The sequence below is a fragment of the Bombina bombina genome, chromosome 4, assembly GCF_027579735.1.
Source record: "Bombina bombina isolate aBomBom1 chromosome 4, aBomBom1.pri, whole genome shotgun sequence".
Taxonomy (NCBI): Eukaryota; Metazoa; Chordata; class Amphibia; order Anura; family Bombinatoridae; genus Bombina; species Bombina bombina.
Genome location: NC_069502.1, coordinates 104,882,725 through 104,905,569, shown reverse-complemented (window position 1 = coordinate 104,905,569; position 22,845 = coordinate 104,882,725). Strand labels below are relative to the sequence as shown.

Sequence of the window (22,845 nt, the reverse complement as noted above, 5' to 3'; positions counted from 1 at the left end):
GTTAGGATTAGACTTAGGTTTAGGGGTTAATACATTTAATAGAGTGGTGGCGACGTTGGGGCAGCAGATTAGGGGTTAATAAATATAGGTAGGTGGCTATGGTGTATGGGGGGCAGATTAGGGGTTAATAATTGTAATTAGTTAAGGCAGGGTCTGGGAGCGACAGTTTAGGGGTTAATATATTTATTAGAGTTGCGGCGAGGTCCAGGAGCGGCAGTTTAGGGGTTAATATATTTATTAGAGTTGCGGCGGGGTCCGGGAGCGGCGGTTTAGGGGTTAATATATTTATTAGAGTTGCGGTGGGGAACGGCGGTTTAGGGGGTAAACAGTATAGTATAGTGTGGGTGTTTAGTGACAGGTTACCAAGAAAGCTGTAAAAAAGCAGAAGAGCAGCAAGATCGATGACTGTTAGTTATCAACACTCCGCTGCTCATCGCTCAGTACTTAGTGCGCGGCTTTTTGACAACATTTTTTTTTATAACTTTGGAGAGCGTATTCAGGTCAGCGGCAGCGATGTTAGGCGATCTTAGGCGAGCACATTGGTGCCGTCGAATGCAGGTAAGTTGACAGGTTGATAAATAGAGGCGTTGGCCTTTTATATAATAGGATATATATATATATATATATATACATGAACAGTATATTTTTTGTTTGCTTTTATCTAAGGATGTTCTTTTCTTTTGCAGGTACTGCTCATGACAAACATGGTTTTCACTGATCCCGTCTCAGTAGTCCTATCCATTATTCTATGTCTATGTTTGATAAGCATTATTTATGGCTGGAATAGAAATGTTTACAAAAATTTTCCTCCTGGACCAAAGGCTTTACCATTTATTGGACATTTGCATCTAATAAATAAGTATGACACCTTTAAAAACATTACAGAGGTAATATTTTACAGATATAACTTGTTATTTAATACAAAATGAAATAGTTGTGCATATGTAGTTTAGACTTAGGTTATTGTTATTGCTTTATTGTTAGTATTTTATGTTTTGAATGGCAATGGATTTAAGAATGATTTTTCATGATTACAATTGTTAACTTGGCAACCTAAAGCAAATTTGATATTTATATTTTTTGAATTCTTGAGAGGAACAGCTTTCAAAATGTATTTTATTTTATTTTGAGAAACATATTTCCAAATGTATCACAGTACTGTATTTATTTAATTCTTGCACAAAAAAACACCCTTTTTCTTGCCAGACTTGTAGAAATATCTCCTTTCCACTAAAAGAGGGTGTAAATAATGCCTATCAGCCAGTGAACATTTATATATAACCATACATTTGATATGTTTATTAGGCGTTTTTTAAATGTTTTATTTATTCTCTGTCTCTCTCTCTACATACTTTCCAAACAAATAGAATAATAACCCAGAGCTGGATGGCTTGGAGGGGAGCCTGAGCTGCTGGGGTTGGGAGATAGGTTAATCAGGTGATAGGTGATTGGATGGCCATGTGTGCATGTTTGGACAGTCCTAAGCAGAGATGAAACAGTTAAACATTTTAATAAAATGAATTGGGATATAAGCAGATGAAAGCAGGAGAGATCTATTTACAACTGTCTTGTAAATCATAGCATGATTAAAAAAGCTTTAATATTATTATTATATTATTGGATTTCTAGTGTTAAATTTAAATAAAAAAAAACTGTCACATTGTTTTTCCCCCCTAGCTATCTAAAAAGTATGGGCCTGTGTTCACCATCCAATTGGGACCCAAGAAGTATGTTGTACTCTGTGGATATGAAACACTGAAGGAAGCTCTAGTGAACAATGCTGATGAGTTTTCCTGGAAAGTTGTATTTCCAATTATTGAAGAAATGATTAAGGGACACGGTGAGTATTTTCTTGTTTTGTTAATTTGCTTAAACCAATGAAAATCTTGCCTTAAATGTAGTAAAACCATTTGGTTAGAATTAATTATGTACTGAGTGGGTCTTCTACACAAAGCAACATTTGATCTAAGTATTTATAAATTTATAAATATATACAGTATATATATATATATATATATATATATATACATATATACAGTATATATATATATATATATATATATATATATATATATATATATATATATATATATATATATATATATATATATATATATATATATATATATATATATATATATATATATATAAAATACAAAATACCGTCCAAATAACTGTGTTACCCTCCTAGGGACATCCGCCTAGGTGCAAACATGCAAAGTATAATCCTTCAAATAAGATGCACTATCAGGTCTTTTTGCAAGGTGAAACAAAATCTTGTTTATTGATGAAACGTTTTCAGGGATATCTTCATCATGCTGATGAAGGGGAAGATATCCCTGAAAATGTTTCATCAATAATCAAGATTTTGTTTCACCTTGCAAAAAGACCTGAGAGTGCATCTTATTTGAAGGAATATATATATATATATATATATGTATATATTTCTACCTACGCATTAAATTGTAAAGGCTGCGTTGCTGTTTTAATGCTGAAATGGCCATTTTGTCAGCGTTAAAAGACGAACGCACAAACTCGTAATCTACCTGAAAATTTCTAATTGAGATTTCTCCCAATAAAATATCAGTGTCTCCAGTATACACAAAGGGCTAGATTTAACAAGCAGCGGATGCGGCTGTCTCCAACCAAAGTTTGTAATTTTTTTTAAATGTAAATTATTTTAAATGTTTTAATTGGTAAATACAAATAAAAAACACTACCTGCTAAACTAAGTTCAGTTTGTTATGAGTTTAAAACTTTAAATTTGCAAAATCAAGTCTTCCCAAATGTGTGCTAGGTAACAAGTGGCACGCTAACTGTTGCACTCGTATTAGGAGTATAAAATAAACGTGTTTACTTAAGCGCTATTAAATTTAATGTACGTTGGTAAAGCAGGACTCTGGCTCAATGTTACTCAAGACAAAAAAGTGGACAAAAATACTTTAAAAATACATTTAAAAGTACAGTCACACTCATAATAACACTGTTAAATAAAACTTATTTAAAAATAACATTGCATAGAAATCTTATAAGGGCTTAAAGCTATGCAATCTGAGGTGTTAGAAAAAATGGACTGCAAGGGGCATTAACATAGAGATACATACATATTCAAGTATAAACACAGACTTTACTTGCATTTTTCTGCAAACAGTTCTATCTATGCATTACAATCTGAACTGATTTATAGACAGAAATATCTTGTTCCTTTGAAATCTGCTCGATAGCTCAGGTCTGGTTAAACTGATTAATTTCAGCTTGCTTGGCTTTGCTGCAACACAAGCGGACAGCTCCACCTACTGGCTATTTTAATAAATGCACTGCTTCTCAATGCTTTTCAATAGCAGTCACATGACTGGAAAAAAAGGTTGTTATTCTGAAACGGTGTAAATTGAACCGTTGTAAAACGAGGGCCACCTGTATACAGTATATATATATATATATATATATATATATATATATATATATATACATACTGTACACATATATACATACACACACACACATATATATATATATATATATATATATACTATACAAAGTTAGACGCCAGCACTCGTATCCATAAACAGCCTCCGGGGTGCACTTCCAAAAAAGGTATACAAATCTTGCAGGAAAGAAGGCACTTGTCGTTTCGTAATGAAATATTTTATTAGGTTAACGTTTTCGGGGTCTCCCCCATCCTCAGACCTCTCTCCAAGAGGTCTGAGGACGGGGGAGACCCCGAAAATGTTAACCTAATAAAATATTGCATTACGAAACGGCGAGTGCTTTCTTTCCTGCAAGATTTGTATATATATATATATATATATATATATATATATATATATATTAATTCAGAATCATTAAGAAAAAGAATATGGCACAGTAGAGCTATATGGGATACTGTAAATAGGTGGGGGATTGCAGCACTCAAATAAAAAGGGTTCCCTTTATTTAATCTAAAATGTAGATATATGGCTGCGAGATTTTCAATGACCACCAAACAGATGCACACGTGCATTCTTTCAAACCAATAGGCTGTTTAGGTCTACCACTGCAGTGGATATCACCTACTGGACTAAGATACTAAATTCTCACAATAGTATTAATTAGAAACAACTTGGGGATTACACTCCATTCTGGTAACCCTTATAGGTTTATGTAACAAGTAATAACAATACTGTTGTATAACAGATAACACTAAGAGTGTGTTATTATACAACCTGATTGGTAAGATGGATAATGTCCTCCTTGGGATGTATAGGCTAATTTAGCCTTGAGGAGCTCAAAGTCCTTATTGAACCAAGGCCGAGACACAAGATGAAAACAAACCTCCAGGAGTTCAAAATGTTGAAAGCCTGATCCTGCTTCCATCCAATTAATACGTCAGGTATGGCTTGCTAATGAATCGAGGTAAGAGCATCCTCTTTAGCCAGCACAAAAAGGTATTGGACGTTGTTACAACCAAATTTAGTTGTTGCTTGAACCAATGACAAATGCAGCCTTACAGAATGTTGCGGTGAACGAAGACCAGGTATTTCCTTTCAGGCATTTTAACAGGACCGGGACAACTGCCTCCAACGTCTTTTACTTTATAATCCTCCTTCACATATAGTCATATCTGCTTGCTCATAGAGACCCCGATTGTGATGGGTAAAATATAGTTGCCTGTGTACTTATTCCTCCAGGCTTCTAAGAACCGCTTTAGCTGTTTGTAAGTGTCAGTTGACACGCATTTCGCTCAAAATGCTGAGTAAAAGCAGGGGCCTCGTCAGGACTTTCGATCACCTGTGTCTCAAGGCTTTTGTTGGTTTGTAATGATAAAGGCGTGGTTACCTCAGTGCTTCCATTTCAATCATTGGTTGCTGAAGCCCAGCCTCTTACAATATTACCAAATTTTAGTCTAGAGTGAATATACGTGATACATTGTATTTAAAAGCAATTGCATCAAACCAGAACCAGTGTGCACCGTTATGCAAACATCTCTCATTTTTATTATTACACTTAATGAAGTAGTCATAATGTATTTACATCAACATATTTAGAAAATTAACACTTTTGTCTTGATTCTCTTTTACATTAGTTAAACACTTTCTTTGAGCAGGAAAAATTATCGGTTCTCATTTACACATCAAATGATTTTCTGCAATAAGATTATTAGACTCATATTAAGATTACTGATTATCAGCCCAGAAAGGATGCATACTCAATTATTTCATTTAGCCCATGTGTAGAAACTGTGTTTAGTATATACGTCCACCTAGCTTCTTTATTTAGAAGGCATTTGTGTTCATCTCCTCCTCATCTATTTGTTATTCCTCTGTCTATTCCTACAAATTTTAAAGACGCAGTACTTCTAATATGTACCGCTCTAAAAGGACGTGCTACACTTGTGTCCCTTTCATAAGAGGATGTCATCCCTATGCTCCTGCACTCTGTCCTTGAACATCCGTTTCATCTTTCCAACATAGAACAGAGGGCAGGAGCACTGTAAGAGATAGACAACCCTACTGTATTACAGTTAGTGAAACATATAATGTCAAAGAGTTTACCAATATTTGCTGTAAAGGTTTTGCATTTTAGCATATAGGGGAAATAGACACATTGTCCACATGGATAGTTCCCTTTAATCTCTTGATGTTTTTTTAACCAGTTACTCTCTAAATCTGACCTTACAAATCTACTTTTAACTAACTTATCTTTTAGGTTAGGAGATTTTTTTGCAGTCATTAGTGGATTTTTGCCTACTTTATCTGCGATTTTTTCCTCAAGAGTAAGGATATGCCATTTTTGGGCCAATATTTGTCTAATACTTTTCCACTGGCAGTTATAGGTTGTAAAAAACCTTAGGTTATTCTCATTCTTTTTCTCTTTTTTAGAATATAGGAGGTCATCCCTATTCAATTTTCTTACTTTATTGAGAGAATGTTTTAATAGTTTTTGAGAGTATCCCCTCTCAATAAATCTTTTGCATATCAGATCTGCATGATGTTCAAACTTGATCTTAGAGGAACAATTTCTTTTGAGTCTTAAAAGTTGAGTTTATGGAATTCCCTTTTTAAGGGGTTTCGGGTTGCAACTGGATGCTTTCATAATACTATTTGTAGCTGTATTTTTATGATGGTTCTCTGTTGAAATGTGGTTGCCTTTTTTTATGATAGAAATGTCCAAAAAGGGCAGTTCTTTTAAACTAAAGACATATGTTAAAAGAATATTATGATTGTTTTTATTTAGTTTTGAAACAAATTCATGAAGACAGGCCAGGGGACCATCCCACAGCATGAAGATATCATCCACATATCAAATCAACAAGGAAACATGGGAGTCAAATATTTCACCAAACTGTTCAAATATATCCAACTCCCATGCTCCCAAGTGAAGACATGCATATGTTGGAGAACAAACTGTTCCCATGGCTGTCCCCCTGACCTGTCTATAAGTTGAATAGTCAAATTAGAAAACATTGTTTTCAAGAATAAAGTGTAGGAGATCAATGGTAAAGGCTGTGTGCCTATCACTATCTGGTCCTCGTGTTTTAAGGAACTGTTCACATGCTCTTATTCCTATCTCATGAGGTATGGACGAATACAAACTTTCCACATCTATAGATACTAGAATTGTTTCAGAATTAACAGAAATGTCATCTAACTTTCTTTGGAGATCTGGACTATCCTTAACATAGGAGTGGAGCGAGAGGAGGAAGGGCCTGAGAAAGCAATCCACATATTGACCAATATGTTCAATGATGCTACCAATCCATGCATCATATTCTTATGAACTTTTGGGATTATATAGAATGTGGGCATTACTGGGCACACCGGGCATATGAATTGGAACTCTTTTATGGTAATTAGACCTTCCATCTTAGCTTCTTGTAAGACTCATTTGTTCCATTGGATTTCTAGAGTCTCTGATATTGAGATTTATCATTAAGTTGTCTCTTCATGTCATTTAGATAGTATGACTCATCTAAGAGAACTAGATTGCCCCCCTTATCAGCTGGCTTAAAGATTACCCCTTTTGTTGTACTTAGTTCTTTTAATGCTTGTCTTTGTTTAAAACTTAGATTATCTGACCATATCCAGTCATCAGGCATTTTTCTATTTCTTTTTCAACTGCTTTAACAAACATTGAGACCGCAGGGACTTGTGCTATGGATGGCATGTATGTGGATTTTGGTTTTAGGTAAGTTCTAAAAGTATGATTTCCATTTACAAGCCTCTCCCTATCTTCATTTTCATCAAGGAAGGATTTAAGAACACTGATAGTTTCCTCATCTTTTCTATGTTCAGACTTATGTTGGTACATAGTGTGGTTTAGAACTATTTTTTTTAGCAAAAGAGGTGGAGATCTTTTACCAGTTAAAATTTATTTAGTTTATTTGAGGGACAAAATGTTAGTTCTTTCTTTAAAACTTCAATGTGGGTCAAATTGAATCTAAATGAAGAGAGATTAATAATTTGTTACTCACTTTCGATATTGGGAGTTCATACCCCTGATAGGGTCTCCTTCGTGGTCTCCCCCTTTTCCTCATTCCCTGTCTCAAATTTTCCCCTCTCCCCCTCTGATTGCGTTGGGGGTATCTTCTCTCTTGGGGGTTTGTACCTCTCATCCCGCCTCCTCTTTCTCACCCCCTCCTCCTCCTATATCTATGCCTTGGGATCCAGAGACTCCATCGTTTTTTGACATTCTTTCTGAGTCCATTTCTAGATCAGAGGCATCAGTGCCTGAATCATATGAGCCCTTATCAAATTTATAGACATAAACCCTTTTATTTTAATAATCTTCTTGATCACGGTGTAATTTTCTACACGTTCTTACTTTTATTTTGGCTTGTAGTCTAGAAATATGTGTTTTTAGTTTCTTCATTTAATTTAGTGAAATTAGGATCATTATCAAATTTATTAACTACTTGCAGTGCTTGTTCAACATCCTCTTTAACTTTATCAAGTCTTTTATTGTTCCTTCTAATCAATATGTCAATCATATCTTTTTTTTTTTTACTTTATTTATAACAAAGACAAAGAAATTTACTACAATATCGGTTACCAAATAATAAAAAAAACAGGTGTAACAATAATTATAAAAAACACATACATAATTAAGTAAAAACAATATAAGCCAGAGTAAGGGGCCAAAAACGCCCATACATCAGTACAAGTCTTACAAACTTATTTAGAGCGAACATTTATATATGTATATGTATTTATATATGCTGGCTAAAAGTGCATAGGGTAACCATATAAGCCTTTGTCAGATAGCTAATATTTCTTCATCTTAGTTGCTTTTTTCTCTTTTCTCCCCCCCACCCTACACAAACACTACAACATGAGCAACAAGACAAAACCACACAGGACAAGACCACCACAACACTAAAAGACGAAAAAAAAAAAAAAAATAGAAAGAAAGAGGGGGGGAAACCCCCCCCCCCCGATGGAAATTTAACCTAATCCTCTCCTCCTACCCCCTCTCCGCCACTATCTCTCCCTGACCACTCACTCAGTGTCCGCTGCCCATTCCCCGGGGAAATGGCCCGCCAAAATATTAAAATATTCATCTGAACAAACTCTGAATTTCTAATTGGTTTGATTCATTTTTTTTTATGTATTAAGGGCAGGGATCTTACAAATATCTCCCATTTTTTAAAGAATACTGCTAAGTGTTTATCTTGTGCGTATGGTACATTAATCTGTTCTATTATGAATTGATTACTCAAAGCCCTTTTAAATTGGGCCATTGTAGGTGCAGAAGATGCTTTCCATGATTTAAAGATAAGAATACGTGCTGTTAATATAATAGTGTTTATCAGGCTATAGTTCTTAATTATACCCTGGAATTTTACCAAAAAGAAAATCTCAATTGGGGATATTTTATGGTCCAATTTCAAAACTGCCGTCATCCAAAATATGATTTTTCCCCAATATTGACGTACCTTAGGGCAGCTCCATAAACAGTGGAATTGATCAGCTCCTATAGATGAACATCTAGGGCAGAGAACCTTTGTTTTGTACCATTTTGAAAGGAAAGCAGATGTAAGGTATCTCTGTAACCCACCTTTTATCTGTGACTCCCTCCATAATATCTGAACCCAGCTCTGTTGAATTATTTTAAAACTCCCAACAATAGCCTGCTCATCTATATCTGGAAATAGAGTAGCCCATCTAACAACCATCTCGTTTACTTGTAAGTTTGACGCTTTCTGATTTAACAGTAGATACAAAGGGGAAATTGCATGTATTCCTGCTGCATAAATAGAGATCCTAGGCTGCAATTCACCCAAGCACCAATTATTCCCATATTTTGTGAGCAGCTCCTGGAGAAAATGTCTAACTTGAAGGTAGGCATAAAACTCACGTACACCTAAGTCAAACCGGGTTGCAATTTCTTGAAATAATAATGGATGTCCTCCTGTATCCCGTATTTGGCACAAGGTTTGGAGACCTTTTGTCTCCCAGTCTTTAAATATCTGGTTAGAGAGGCCAGGACTAAACTCAGGATTACCCACTATGGGTAAGTATTGTGAGACATAAGGAGAATTACCCACTTCTGTACATAGTCTTTGCCAAGCCATAATGACATTCTTAAAGGTGCCTAGATAAAATATATTGGATGCAATTGAGGTGAGTGGACAGTGCAGAAGAGCCTTCAACTGGAAAGGAGCCACAACCTGAGATTCCCAGGTGAAAGAAGTAATTTGCTCCTTCCCAGTTAACCAATCTAGTGCGAATCTAGCTATAGTAACCAAATTGTATGTCTGGATATTAGGGAGTGCCAGGCCATCTGATACTTTAGAGTTCATGAGCCTATGGGAAGCAATAAGCGGCCTCTTGCCATTCCATAAAAACTTGGAGCAAGCCTTATTATATATAGTGATATCTTTTTTATGCAAGAACCAAGGGATATTTTGCAAGATATAGAGAAGTTTTGGAAAAATGACTGATTTAATCAGAGTCACCCGAGCAGTTAACGAAATCAGTAACATGGCCCATTCCTCCAGCTTTTTCTTGCAAGAGTCCATCACCATCCTATAATTTAATCTATACCATTCTTCCGAGTTTCTGGAAAATCGTAAGCCAAGATATGTAATCTGGGAGACCTCTCGAAAAGGATGGTTCACCTGCAGTGAGGGTTTTTTATATATCCACATTAATTCTGATTTAAAAGTATTGATCTTAAACCCTGAGATTTCCCCAAACTCTTGGGTAACGCTCTGTAAAATGGGTAACGAAGCCTTAAGGTTAGATAGAAATAGTAGGAGATCATCCGCATAGAGGAGAAGAACCAACTTCTCATCCGCCAATGAAATCCCATCAAGTTCTTGCCGTAATCGAATAGCCAGAGGTTCTACACTAAGATTAAACAGGAAGGGGGAGAGTGGGCAGCCCTGTCTAGTCCCTCTGAATAGATCAAATCGTTGAGTAGATGTGTTATTGATAATCACCGCGGAAGAAGGAGTACTATAAATTAAACGTATATAGTTGTTAAAGGAACCCGAGAACCCAAATTGATCTAGCACGGAGAACAGATGGTCAACTGACCCTATCGAAGGCCTTCTCCGCATCGACCGTTAGGATAGCCTTATCTATACTTTCGTGAGGTTCCATAGACTTATATTTGTTCCAGAAAGATTCAACCAAGATTAGTAGTTTCCTCGTATTCCTTACCAGATTACGGCCAGGCATGAAACCGGATTGATTCTCATGGACTAGATCGCCCATGTGGGGTTTCAATCGTGAGGCTACGATAGCCGCGAGCAGCTTATAGTCGGTGTTTAAGACCGAAATAGGTCTGAAGGAGCTTGGTAACTCGGGATCTTTCCCCTTTTTTAGGATCAATGAAATATTTGCAGATGAGAAGGAGGCAGAGCACCTTGTGTTCTCTGAGAAATAAGAATTAAATAGCTTAGTTAATATAGGCAACACCTGCAGTTGTAGAATTCTATAATATTCAATGGGGAGAGCGTCTGGACTGGCAGCTTTGCTGGGTTTCGCATTCTTAATTGCCCATAATATTTCCTCTTCAGTGATGGGCACATTAATGGCATCTCTGGCCTCTATGGATATACGTGGTACTTTAATCTTTCCCCAAAATGCCTCTTTCTTATCTAGCTTAGGGGGATCTTGTCTATATAAATCTTGGAAGAATTCAAAGAATACTTTTTCCATATCGGCATGCCTCGTATATCTCGTGGCTCCTTGCTTGATAGAAGCAATTGCGCATCTGGGGGAAGACTTAGCTAACCTCGCTAGAAACTTTGCTGATCTACCTGTGAACCCCCCATATCTTGCTTTCATTCTAAGTTCTTCCTGGGCACTGATCTGTTTCATATGTGTATCCCGAAGTGTCTTTGCTGCAATATAGGCCTCCCAGCATTCTCTCGTATGCCTAATAATATAGGCTCAATATGTGTTCTTGACCCGGTTGGCTAGTTGTCTAGCCACTGAACTACAGTTTTTTGTCCAATAGAGTGTGTAAGATTTAATCTCTCCATGTAAAACTGCCTTAGAGGCCTCCCAAAATGTCTCGATCTTATCAATATAATTACCATTATTATTAAGGTATTCTGCCCACTTCAAACGTAGATGGTTCTGAAATTTGATGTTATTACTCAGATATCTGGGGAAAAAATATAATTCTTACCAAACCGCCTATTACCGATAGTAAGATTCAATGCTATAACAGCATGGTCAGAAATGACTATGTCTTCGATTCTAGTTGCCCAATTCCGGACAAGCATTGTTTCTGATACCAGGAAATAGTCAAGCCGGGAAAAGGAACGTTGGACCTGGGATACACACGTATTGGTACGAACATCCGGGTTCTGTACTCGCCATAAATCGACCAAACCCAAATGGGAGCATAATTTCTGAAAGATCCGCACTTTTCTGCCTCTACTGTTTAACGCCTTTTTATTAAAGTTGTCCAGAAAGGGGTCTGCTAGCAGGTTAAGGTCTCCTGCAATAATTAAATTTAGCCCTATAAATCTGTGTAACTTTACGGAAAGGGCTGACCAAAAATTATGGTCAATTTGATTGGGTCCGTATATATTACAGAGTATATATCTAATATTTTTAATTTCCAATTCCAATATTAAAAATCTACCTTCGGGATCGGATTCAGTGTTAATTATTCGATATTCTAATTTCCGATTTAATAGGATTGCGACCCCCCCTCTTCCTCGAGGTAAATGGAGCCGCCACAACTTCCCCCACCCACTTGAATTTAAGTTTGGGTATTTCAATAGCATTAAGATGTAGTTCCTGTAAAAGGACTATGTTGGGGTTAAATTTCCCCAGATGTTTTATTACGGCTTTTCTTTTGATTGGTGAGTTAATGCCCCCTATATTCCAAGATAACAGATTAAGGTTGTATGCCATCGACACTATTCATCTTACCGACCAAACATGCAGAAGAGGGTATGTCAATCATATCTAATGCACTTGTAGATAGTTTTCCATTCCACTCTTCTAAAAATTCTAGACCCCCCTCTTCCTCTCTGGCATTAAACCCAGGGCCTAAAAAAAATCTTAGTCCTCTAGGGACTATCTTTTTCTCTACATAATTAGCTAAACTTGAATTTTCAACTCTAAGCTTTACTTGCTTCGTTATGCAGTTCTTATATTTTTTGAAAGCATTAAATACATTTGTTTCAAGATCACCACTTTCTAAGTTAGTATTTGTTAGGGATTCTTTCAACTCTGCTTCCCATTGTTCATCAGATAGTGTAAAAGCCATGTTTGCAGGTCCTTAAATATACCCCAGCCAAGCACAAGGGAAACTCTATAAATACACAAACAAAGTTGTATATAGGAAACAATCCTTTAACCCCAAGGAACAGAGTGCATTGGGAATCCTCCCTGGGACTCTTAAAAACATATTAAGTACAAATAAGGCTTTTAGAGGATTACCAGGACCTTCCTGTTTTACATGATTGGAACTTTATACCTGGATAGTGGAAAATAGTCTAAGCAGATTTTAACCATATTTAGACCAGGTGCAGACCCCAAAATGAATTATTAATTCAGAATCATTAAGAAAAAGAATAAGGCACAGTAGAGCTATATGAGATACTGTAAATAGGTGGGGGATATCAGCACTCAAATAAAAAGGATTCCCTTTTTTTAAACTAAAATGTAGATGTATGGCTGGGAAATTTTCAATGACCACCAAACAGATGCACACAGGTCCAGGAAAATACAACAGTTTTATTTACAAATAAAAACATAACTGAAAAAGGCATAAAGCATTCTGTCAAACCAATAGGCTGTTTAGGTTTACCACTGCAGTGGATATCACCTACTGGACTAAGATACTCAATTCTCACAATAGTATTAATTAGCAATAACTTGGGGATTACACTCACTTCCTCCAGGCTTCTAAGAACCGCTTTAGCTGTTTGTAAGTGTCAGTCGACACGCGTTTCGCCCCACAATGCTGTGCGAAAGCAGGGGCCTCGTCAGGACTTTTGATCACCTGTGTCTCAAGGCTTTTGTTGGTTTGTAATGATAAAGGTGTGGTTACCTCAGTGCTTCAATTTCAATCATTGGTTGCTGAAGCCAAGCCTCTTACAATATTACCAAATTTTAGTCTAGAGTGAATATACGTGATACATTGTATTTAAAAGCAATTGCATCAAACCAGAACCACCGTGCACGGTTATGCAAACATCTCTCATTTTTATTATTACACTTAATGAAGTAATCATATTGTATTTACATCAACATATTTAGAGAATAAAACACTTTTGTCTTGATTCTCTTTTACATTAGTTAAACACTTTCTTTGAGCAGGAAAAATGTTCGGTTCTCATTTACACATCAAAAGATTTTCTGCAATAAGATTATTAGACTCATATTAAGATTACTGATTATCAGCCCAGAAAGGATGCATACTCAATTCTTTCATTTAGCCCATGTGGATAAACTGTGTGACATATATTCACTCTAGACTAAAATTTGGTAATATTGTAAGAGGCTTGGCTTCAGCAACCAATAATTGAAATAGAAGCACTGAGGTAACCACACCTTTATCATTACAAACCAACAAAAGCCTTGAGACACAAGTGATCGAAAGTCCTGACAAGTCCCCTGCTTTCGCTCAGCATTTTGGGGCAAAACGCGCGTCGACTGACACTTACAAACAGCTAAAGCGGTTCTTAGAAGCCCGGAGGAATAAGTACACAGGCAACTATACTTTACCCATCACAGTCATGGTCTCTATGAGCAAAGAGATACAACTATATGTGAAGGAGTATTATAAAGTAAAAGACGTTGGAGGCGGTTGTCCCGGTCCTGTTAAAGTGCCTGAAAGGAAATACCCGGTCTCCACTCATCGCAACATTCTGTAAGGCTGCATTTGTCATTGGTTCAAGCAACAACTAAATTTGATTGTAACAACATCCAATAACTTTTTGTGCTGGCTAAAGAAGATGCTCTTACCTTGATTCATTAGCAAGCCATACCTGATGTATTCATTGGATGGAAGCAGGATCAAGCTTTCAAGATTTTGAACTCCTGGAGGTTTGTTTTCATCTTGTGTCTCGGCCTTGGTTCAATAAGGACTTTGAGCTCCTCAAGGATAAATGAGCCTATACATCCTAAGGAGGACATTATCCATCTTACCAATCAGGTTGTATAATAACACACTCTTAGTGTTATCTTTTGTATAACAGTATTGTTATTACTTGTTACATAAACCTATAAGTGTTACCAGAATGGAGTGTAATCCCCTTGTTGTTGCTAATTAATACTATTGCGAGAATTTAGTATCTTAGTCCGGTAGGTGATATCCACAGCAGTGGTAGACCTAAACAGCCTATTGGTTTGACAGAATGCATTATGCCTTTTTCAGTGATGTTTTTATTTGTAAATAAAACTGTTGCATTTTCCAGGACCTGTGTGCATCCTTTTGGTGGTCATTGAAAATCTCCCATATATCTACATTTTAGATTAAATAAAGGGAACCCTTTTTATTTGAGTGCTGCAATCCCTCACCTATTTACAGTATCTCATATAGCTCTACTGTGCTATATTCTTTTTCTTAATGATTCTGAATTAATAATTAATTTTGGGGGTCTAAATGCACCTGGTCTAAATACGGTTAAAATCCGCTTAGACTATTTTTCACTATCCAGGTATAAAGTTCCAATCTTGTAAAACAGGAAGATCCTGGTAATCCTCTCCCAGCCTTATTTGTACTCAATTTGTATTTAAGAGTCCCAGGGAGAATTCCCAATGCACTCTGTTCCTTGGGGTTGAAGGATTATTTCCTATATACAACTTTGTGTATTTATAGAGTTTCCCTTGTGCTTGGCTGAGGAATTTTTAAGGACCTGCAAACATGGCTCTTACACTATCTGTTGAACATTGGGAAGTAGAGTTGAAAGAATCCCTAACAAATACTAACTTAGAAAGTGGTGATCTTGAAACAAATGCATTTAATGCTTTCAAATAAAATAAGAACTGCATAGCGAAGCAAGTACAGCTTAGAGCTGAAAATTAAAGTTTAGCTAACTATGTAGAGAAAAAGATAGTCCCTAGAGGACTAAGATTGTTTTTAGACCCTGGGTTTAATGCCAGAGAGGAAGAAGGGGGTCTAGAATTTTTAGAAGAGTGGAATGGAAAACTATCTACATGTGCATTAGATATGATTGACATGTTGATTAGAAGGAACAATAAAATACATGATAAAATTAAAGAGGATGTTGAACAAGCACTGCAAGTAGTTAATACATTTGATAATGATCCTAACTTCACTAAATTAAACAATGAAACTAAAACATATATTTCTAGACTACAAGCCGAAATAAAAGTAAGAAAGTGTAGAAAATTACACTGTGATTAAGAAGATTATCAAAATAAAAGGGTTTATGTCTATAAATTTGATAAGGGCTCCTATGATTCAAGCACTGATGCCTCTGATCTAGAAATAGACTCAGAAAGAATGTCAAAAAAAGATGGAGTCTCTGGATCCCAAGGCATAGATATAGGAGGAGGAGGGGGGGAGAAAGAGGAGGCGGGATGAGAGGTAGAAACCTCCAAGAGAGAAGATACCCCCAACGCAATCAGAGGGGGAGAGGGGGAAATTTTAGACAGGGAAGAGGAACAGGGTAGACCACAAAGGAGACCCTTTCAGGGGTATTAACTCCCAATATCGAAAGTGAGTTACAAATTATTAATCTCTCCTCATTTAGATTAAATTTGACCCACATTGAAGTTTTGAAGAAAGGACTAACGTTGTCCCTCAAATAAACTAAATACATTTTAACTAGTAAAAGATCTCCACCTCTTTGCTAGAAAAATAGTTCTACACCACACTATGTACAAACATAAGTCTGAACAAAGAAAAGATGAGGAAACTATCAGTGTTCTTAAATTCCTCCTTGATGAAAATGAAGATAGGGAGAGGCTTGTAAAGGGAAATCATACTTTTAGAACTAACTTAAAACCAAAATCCACATACATGCCATCCATAGCACAAGTCCCTGCGGTCTCAATGTTGGTTAAAGCAGTTGAAAAAGAAATAGAAAAAATGCCTGAAGACTGGATTTGGTCAGATAATCTAAGTTTTAAACAAAGACAATCATTAAAAGAACTAAGTACAGCAAAAGGGGTGATCTTTAAGCCAGCTGACAAGGGCTGCATTCTAGTTATCTTAGATGAGTCATACTATCTAAATGAGGTGAAGAGACAACTTAATGATAAATCTCAATATGAGAGACTCTCTAGAAATCCAATGGTACAAATGAAGTCTAAATTAACTAATTACCCCAAAAGAGTTCCAATTCCTATGCCCGATGTGCCCAGTAATGCCCACATTCTATATAATCCCAAAAGTTCATAAGAACATGTTGCATCCCCCTGGAAGGCTGATTGCTTCAGGGATTGGTAGCATCTGTGAACATATTGGTCAATATGTGGATTGCTTTCTCAGGCCCTTCCTCCTCTCGCTCCCCTCCTATGTTAAGGATACTGCAGATCTCCTAAGAAAGTTAGATGACATTTCTGTTAAATCTGAAACAATTCTAGTATCTCTAGATGTGGAAAGTTTGTATTCGTCCATACCTCATGAGATAGGAATAAGAGCATGTGAACAGTTCCTTAAAACAAGATGACCAGATAGTGATAGGTACACAGCCTTTACCATTGATCTCCTACACTTTATTCTTGAAAACAATGTTTTCCAATTTGACAATTCAACTTATAGACAGGTCAGGGGGACAGCCATGGGAGCAGTTTGTGCTCCAACATATGCATGTCTTCACTTGGGAGCATGGGAGTTGGATATATTTGAGCAGTTTGGTGAAATAGTTTACTCCCATGTTTCCTCGTGGATTAAATATGTGGATGATATCTTCATGCTGTGGGATGGCGCCATGGCCTGTCTTCATGAATTTGTTTCAAAACTAAATAAAAACAATCGTAATATTCTTTTAACATACGCATTTAGTGTAAAAGAACTGCCCTGTTTTGACATTTCTATCAAAAAAGAAGGCAACCACATTTCAACAGAGAACCATCGTAAAAATACAGCTACAAACAGTATTCTGGAAGCATCCAGTTGCCACCCGGAACCCCTTAAAAAGAGAATTCCATATAGTCAACTTTTAAGACTTAAAGCAAATTGTTCCTCTAATATCAAGTTTGAACATCATGCAGATCTGATGTGCAAAAGATTTAATGAGAGGGGATACTCTCAAAATCTATTAAAACATACCTTAAAGATAAGTTAGTTAAAAGATGATTTGTAAGGTCAGATTTAGATAGTAACTGGTTAAAAAAACATCAAGAGATTAAATGGAACTATCCATGTGGACACTGTGTCTATTGCCTCTATATGCTAAAACACTTTGACATTAGATGTTTCACTAACTGTAATACAGTAGGGGTTGTCTATCTCTTACAATGCTCCTGCCCTCTGTTCTATGTTGGAAAAACGAAACGGATGTTTAAGGACAGAGTGCAGGAGCATAGGGATGACATCCTCTATGAAAGGGACACGAGTGTAGCACGTCACTTTAGAGAGGTACATAGTAGCAGTTCTGCGTCTTTAAAATATGTAGGAATAGACAGAGGAATAACAAATGGAAGGGGAGGAGATGAAAACAAATGCCTTCTAAATAAAGAAGCTAGGTGGATGTACATACTAAATACATGTTCTGCACATGGGCTAAATGAAAGAATTGAGTTTGTATCCTTTCTGGGCTGATAATCAGTAATCTTAATATGAGTCTAATAATCTTATTGCAGAAAAACTTTTGATGTGTAAATGAGAACCGATAATTTTTCCTGCTCATAGAAAGTGTTTAACTAGTGTAAAAGAGAATCAAGACAAAAGTGTTTTATTCTCTAAATATGTTGATGTAAATACAATATGACTACTTTATTAAGTGTTATAATAAAAAGGAGAGATGTTTGCATAACGGTGCACGCTGGTTCTAGTTTAATGCAATTGCTTTAAAAACAATGTATCAGGTATATTCTCTCTAGACTAAAATTTGGTAATATTGTAAGAGGCTTGGCTTCAGCAACCAATGATTGAAATGGAAGCACTGAGGTAACCACGCCTTTATCATTACAAACCAACAAAAGCCTTGAGACACAGGTGATCGAAAGTCCTGACGAGGCCCCTGCTTTCGCTCAGCCTTGTGGGGCAAAACGCGCATAGATTGACACTTACAAACAGCTAAAGTGGTTCTTAGAAGCCCGGAGGAATAAGTACACAGGCAACTATACTTTACCCATCACAGTCGGGGTCTCTATGAGCAAGGAGATACAACTATATGTGAAGGAGTATTATAAAGTAAAAGACGTCGGAGGCGGTTGTCCCGGTCCTGTTAAAGTGCCTGAAAGTAAATACCCGGTCTTCACTCACCGCAACATTCTGTAAGGCTGCATTTGTCATTGGTTCAAGCAACAACTAAATTTGGTTGTAACAACGTCCAATACCTTTTTGTGCTGGCTAAAGAGGATGCTCTCACCTTGATTCATAAGCAAGCCATGCCTGACGTATTCATTGGATGGAAGCAGGATCAAGCTTTCAACATTTTTTTTAAAATATTTTTTATTGAGGAAAAATGGCATACATAATTAGCTTTACAGCATTATACAGTTGCATTCCAAGAATGCTTATAACAAGGTATATCCTATAGTTATAACAAAAGTGTTAAACCTAAGTGGCATATTATAAGTACATATACAATGAGCAATATCTTCCGACTAAATGGTATGCGGATAGTGAATTATAGGTTTGCTGTAGAAGATGGAACAGTTTAAAAAGGACATGCCAATAAAAAGAACAAAGCCCTCTACTCCATTTAGGAGGCCTCTCCAGGACCCCACATCTTATAGTGCAATGAATTTTACAGAGGGCTATCTGATTTAGAGGATCCACTTATGGATCTCAATGATGGAACCTCAAAATTTTTTGTTATTTTACTGTGCAGTTAGAATTGGAAAGGTGGAAATCAAAACTATACAAAATGCAGGACCAGCCTGCATTAATAATATGGTAAATACTTAGGTGAGAAGTTGCACATAGTAGTATGTAGGCTTTGATAGTGAACATAGTGAACACAAATCTGGAACTATCTGTAAGGGCATATGAGGAGTGTTGGGATTTCCCAACTAGCCATGTGGACTTCTATCTGCATATATGTTGCCTACCATGTCTATAAATATAGGAGTGAGAGGCTCAGACATCTCGGCCGCAGACACCCAAGCCCCTAGGAATATTCAGAATAGTATGGGACAACATATCAAATTTTATTCCGACCATCAGTATCGATTAACTATGTAGGTTGAGTAAGGAAAGAGATATACATACAAGAAATCGATAAGCGATTAGCTGGATCCTCGTTGACACCCTAATATGCGTTCTATACTAGGCTAAAGAGATGACCTCCAGAGGGGGCATTTATAACTAACAGCTTTCATATGTAACTTATACATTTGTAAACAGGATATGATAATTACTAATGTCTAACACTCAGCACTAATACCAAACTGCTGAGTTGTAGTGTACTAAAGATAGCACCAACTGCCATGTGGCAAATCAGCAGGTGGACTATACATTTCTCATCTCACATTAAATATATATGTAATAATATCGTTAAGTATATTATCAACTTTCATGCAGGATACTGTAACCCAATATAACACAAAATTGAGTAGATATATTTGTGCCTTATTCTGTATTTTAAAAGTAGCAAAAATGATAAAGAATAATAAAAATTAGTAGGAGCCTAAGATATCTGGTAGAAAACGAACCAGCTGAACCATGTAAGTAAAACAGGGTTAAATAGTCCCAAGGAGATATGAACTGGAACATTAAGACAGTAACTGTCATGGAGGTAAGGGTAAGCCTGTAGTAAATCGCAAAACACACATTGGCCCTCTATCAATATTTGAAGCTGGATAGGGGATAATGGAGTGATCTAATGTTTCAATATAGTCAGGTTTTCTTCCCCACACCAGACCGCTGGGAAGTAAAATTTGTAAAATACTACAATATAACATAGAAGCATTAAGCAAATAAGTCAATTGTGTACTTCTGAGTTAGAGTGTCCATTGTCTCTTATGATCTCTCTAAGCAATTTGCAGCCTGGGTGCGAGATAAAGCGGTGGGGCGGCTTACTAAAAGAGAGGATATTTTACCCCACTCCAGACCGTAAGGCTAGGAAAAGAGCTGTTTTGCAGGGCTGAACATGACAGAAATCTCTGTAAGGGTTAATGTGTCCCCCAGGGTCTCAGCCCACAGTCACTAAGTCCGTTTTCTACCTCATGTTGGATCTCAAACCTGAGTGTTCTTTGTAAGTAGGCTGTATCAACCCATTAAGTTGGCTGGAGTATACAGTCGGGAGAGAGCTTTTTATCCCTGTAGCTGCAATGAGGCTCGTCCAAGATCACTCCTAAGGTGTGTGGGTGCTGCAGCTGGAAGTCACTCCATAGACTGGGATCCGATGACCATCCCGGGCTACAGCCAGGGCCAGTTGAGCAGAGGTTTCTATATACAATTGGGATATAAGGTCTCCATTGTTTCGCCATTTTCCTGGCGTGGGTCTGACTCTCCTGATACTGTTGTGTGACATGCGGCTTGATCTCCCCTTTAGCAGTGTATATATTGGCAGGAGAGACCAACCTACCCTCTCCTCCACTATCCAGTCCTCACCCTTGTACCACTTGTATAGACGGGATGCGGTTATGGGGAACTGTAGCATAAAGCTTAAGAATCTGCTTCTCCAAAAGCCGGAAGGAGGCCTCAATAAAGCCCCGAGCTCTCATCTCCCAATCTGTGTCGGCAGCCATTTTTATTTTCTAATATCACAGAGCACAGCAGAGATGCAACAGGCTTACCAGTTAGGGCTGCTCCGATGACTGGAATCAGTAAGATGGGTTCTATGCGTAGGTAACATGAGTTACTAATCTTGAAGCTGTTAGTTCCATCCTCCTGAAACAGCGCCCATAGATTGCGGGTTAGTGGCTGCTTTATAAGGCACAAAATAGGATTAAGTGTAGTAGGCTAGTGCCCATGCTGGATTGGTAAGAGGTCATGTACCAGGGTCTTCTGCGTTGCTGTATATTAGACGATATTTTTATCTTAAAAATTGGGCTATAGAGCAGGAGATCTTGCGATGTGCGACCAGCTTCTTAGGCAGTTGGCTCCGCCCCTCCAAGCTTTCAACATTTTGAACTCCTGGAGGTTTGTTTTCATCTTGTGTCTCGGCCTTGGTTCAATAAGGACTTTGAGCTCCTCAAGGATAAATGAGCCTATACATCCCAAGGAGGAAATTATCCATTTTACCAATCAGGTCGTATAATAACACACTCTTAGGACTCTATTTATAAAGCTGTCAACCGCAAATATGCTGGAATTCCGCAGCGTATTTGTGGCGAGCTTGATTCGCCTTAGTTATCAAACCCTACAGACCGGCAAAAGTAGAATTTAGTGACATAACATATGATCCGCCGGACTCAGTCCGACATAGATTGATGCTTACTTCACTCCAGATGTTCTGAACGCAAGTTCGGCACAATCTGACTACTTTTGCTAGTTATCAAATAACTAGCAGGCACACTCGCCACTTTTCCAGCCCAGCGTACCTGGTTTTGAATCCACCGCCCTGGAGGCGGCAGATGTCATAGCAATCAATGGGAGTCGGAAAGCAGTGAAAGCTCATGTTCGCTGCTGCCCGATATCCCATTGATTCATATGGGAACATCTACACCTAACACCCTAACATGTACCCCGAGTCTAAACACCCCTAATCTGCCCCCCCTACACCGCCGCCACCTACATTATACTTATTAACCCCTAAACTGCCGTTCCTGGACCCCGCCACAACTAAATAAAGTGTTTAACCCCCTAAACCGCCGCTCCAGGACCCCGCCGCCACCTACATTATATTTATTAACCCCTAATATACCGCCCCCAACGTCGCTGCCACTATATTAAATTTATTAACCCCTAAACCTAAGTCTAACCCTAACACCACCCTAACTTAAATATAATTTATATTAATCTAAATAGCATTAAATAAATTATTCCTATTTAAAACTAAATACTTACCTAAATAACTAATCGTTACATTATAGCTATTTTAGGATTTATTTTTATTTTACAGGCAACTTTGTATTTATTTTAACTAGGTAGAATAGTTATTAACTATTTAATAACTACCTAGCTAAAATAAATACAAAAGTACCTGTAAAATAAAACCTAACCTAAGTTACAATTACACCTAACACTACACTATTATTAAATGAATTACCTAAACTAAATACAATTAAATTAAATTAAATAAAATTATCTAAAGTATGAAAAACAAACAAACACTGAATTACAGAAAACAATAAAATAATTACAAGT

The 22,845-nt window shown here is 37.1% G+C and overlaps 1 protein-coding gene across 1 annotated transcript in view; it reads left to right on the top strand.

The window, feature by feature from the left end:
• The first annotated feature begins 704 nt into the window (after positions 1-704).
• LOC128656938 (cytochrome P450 2K6-like) overlaps positions 705-22,845 on the top strand; it is a 400,794-nt gene continuing 378,653 nt past the window's right edge. Inside the window, exons 1-2 of the mRNA XM_053711116.1 lie at positions 705-887; positions 1,678-1,840. Coding sequence (XP_053567091.1) covers positions 705-887; positions 1,678-1,840 — 346 coding nt within the window. The remainder of the gene's footprint in view (positions 888-1,677; positions 1,841-22,845) is intronic.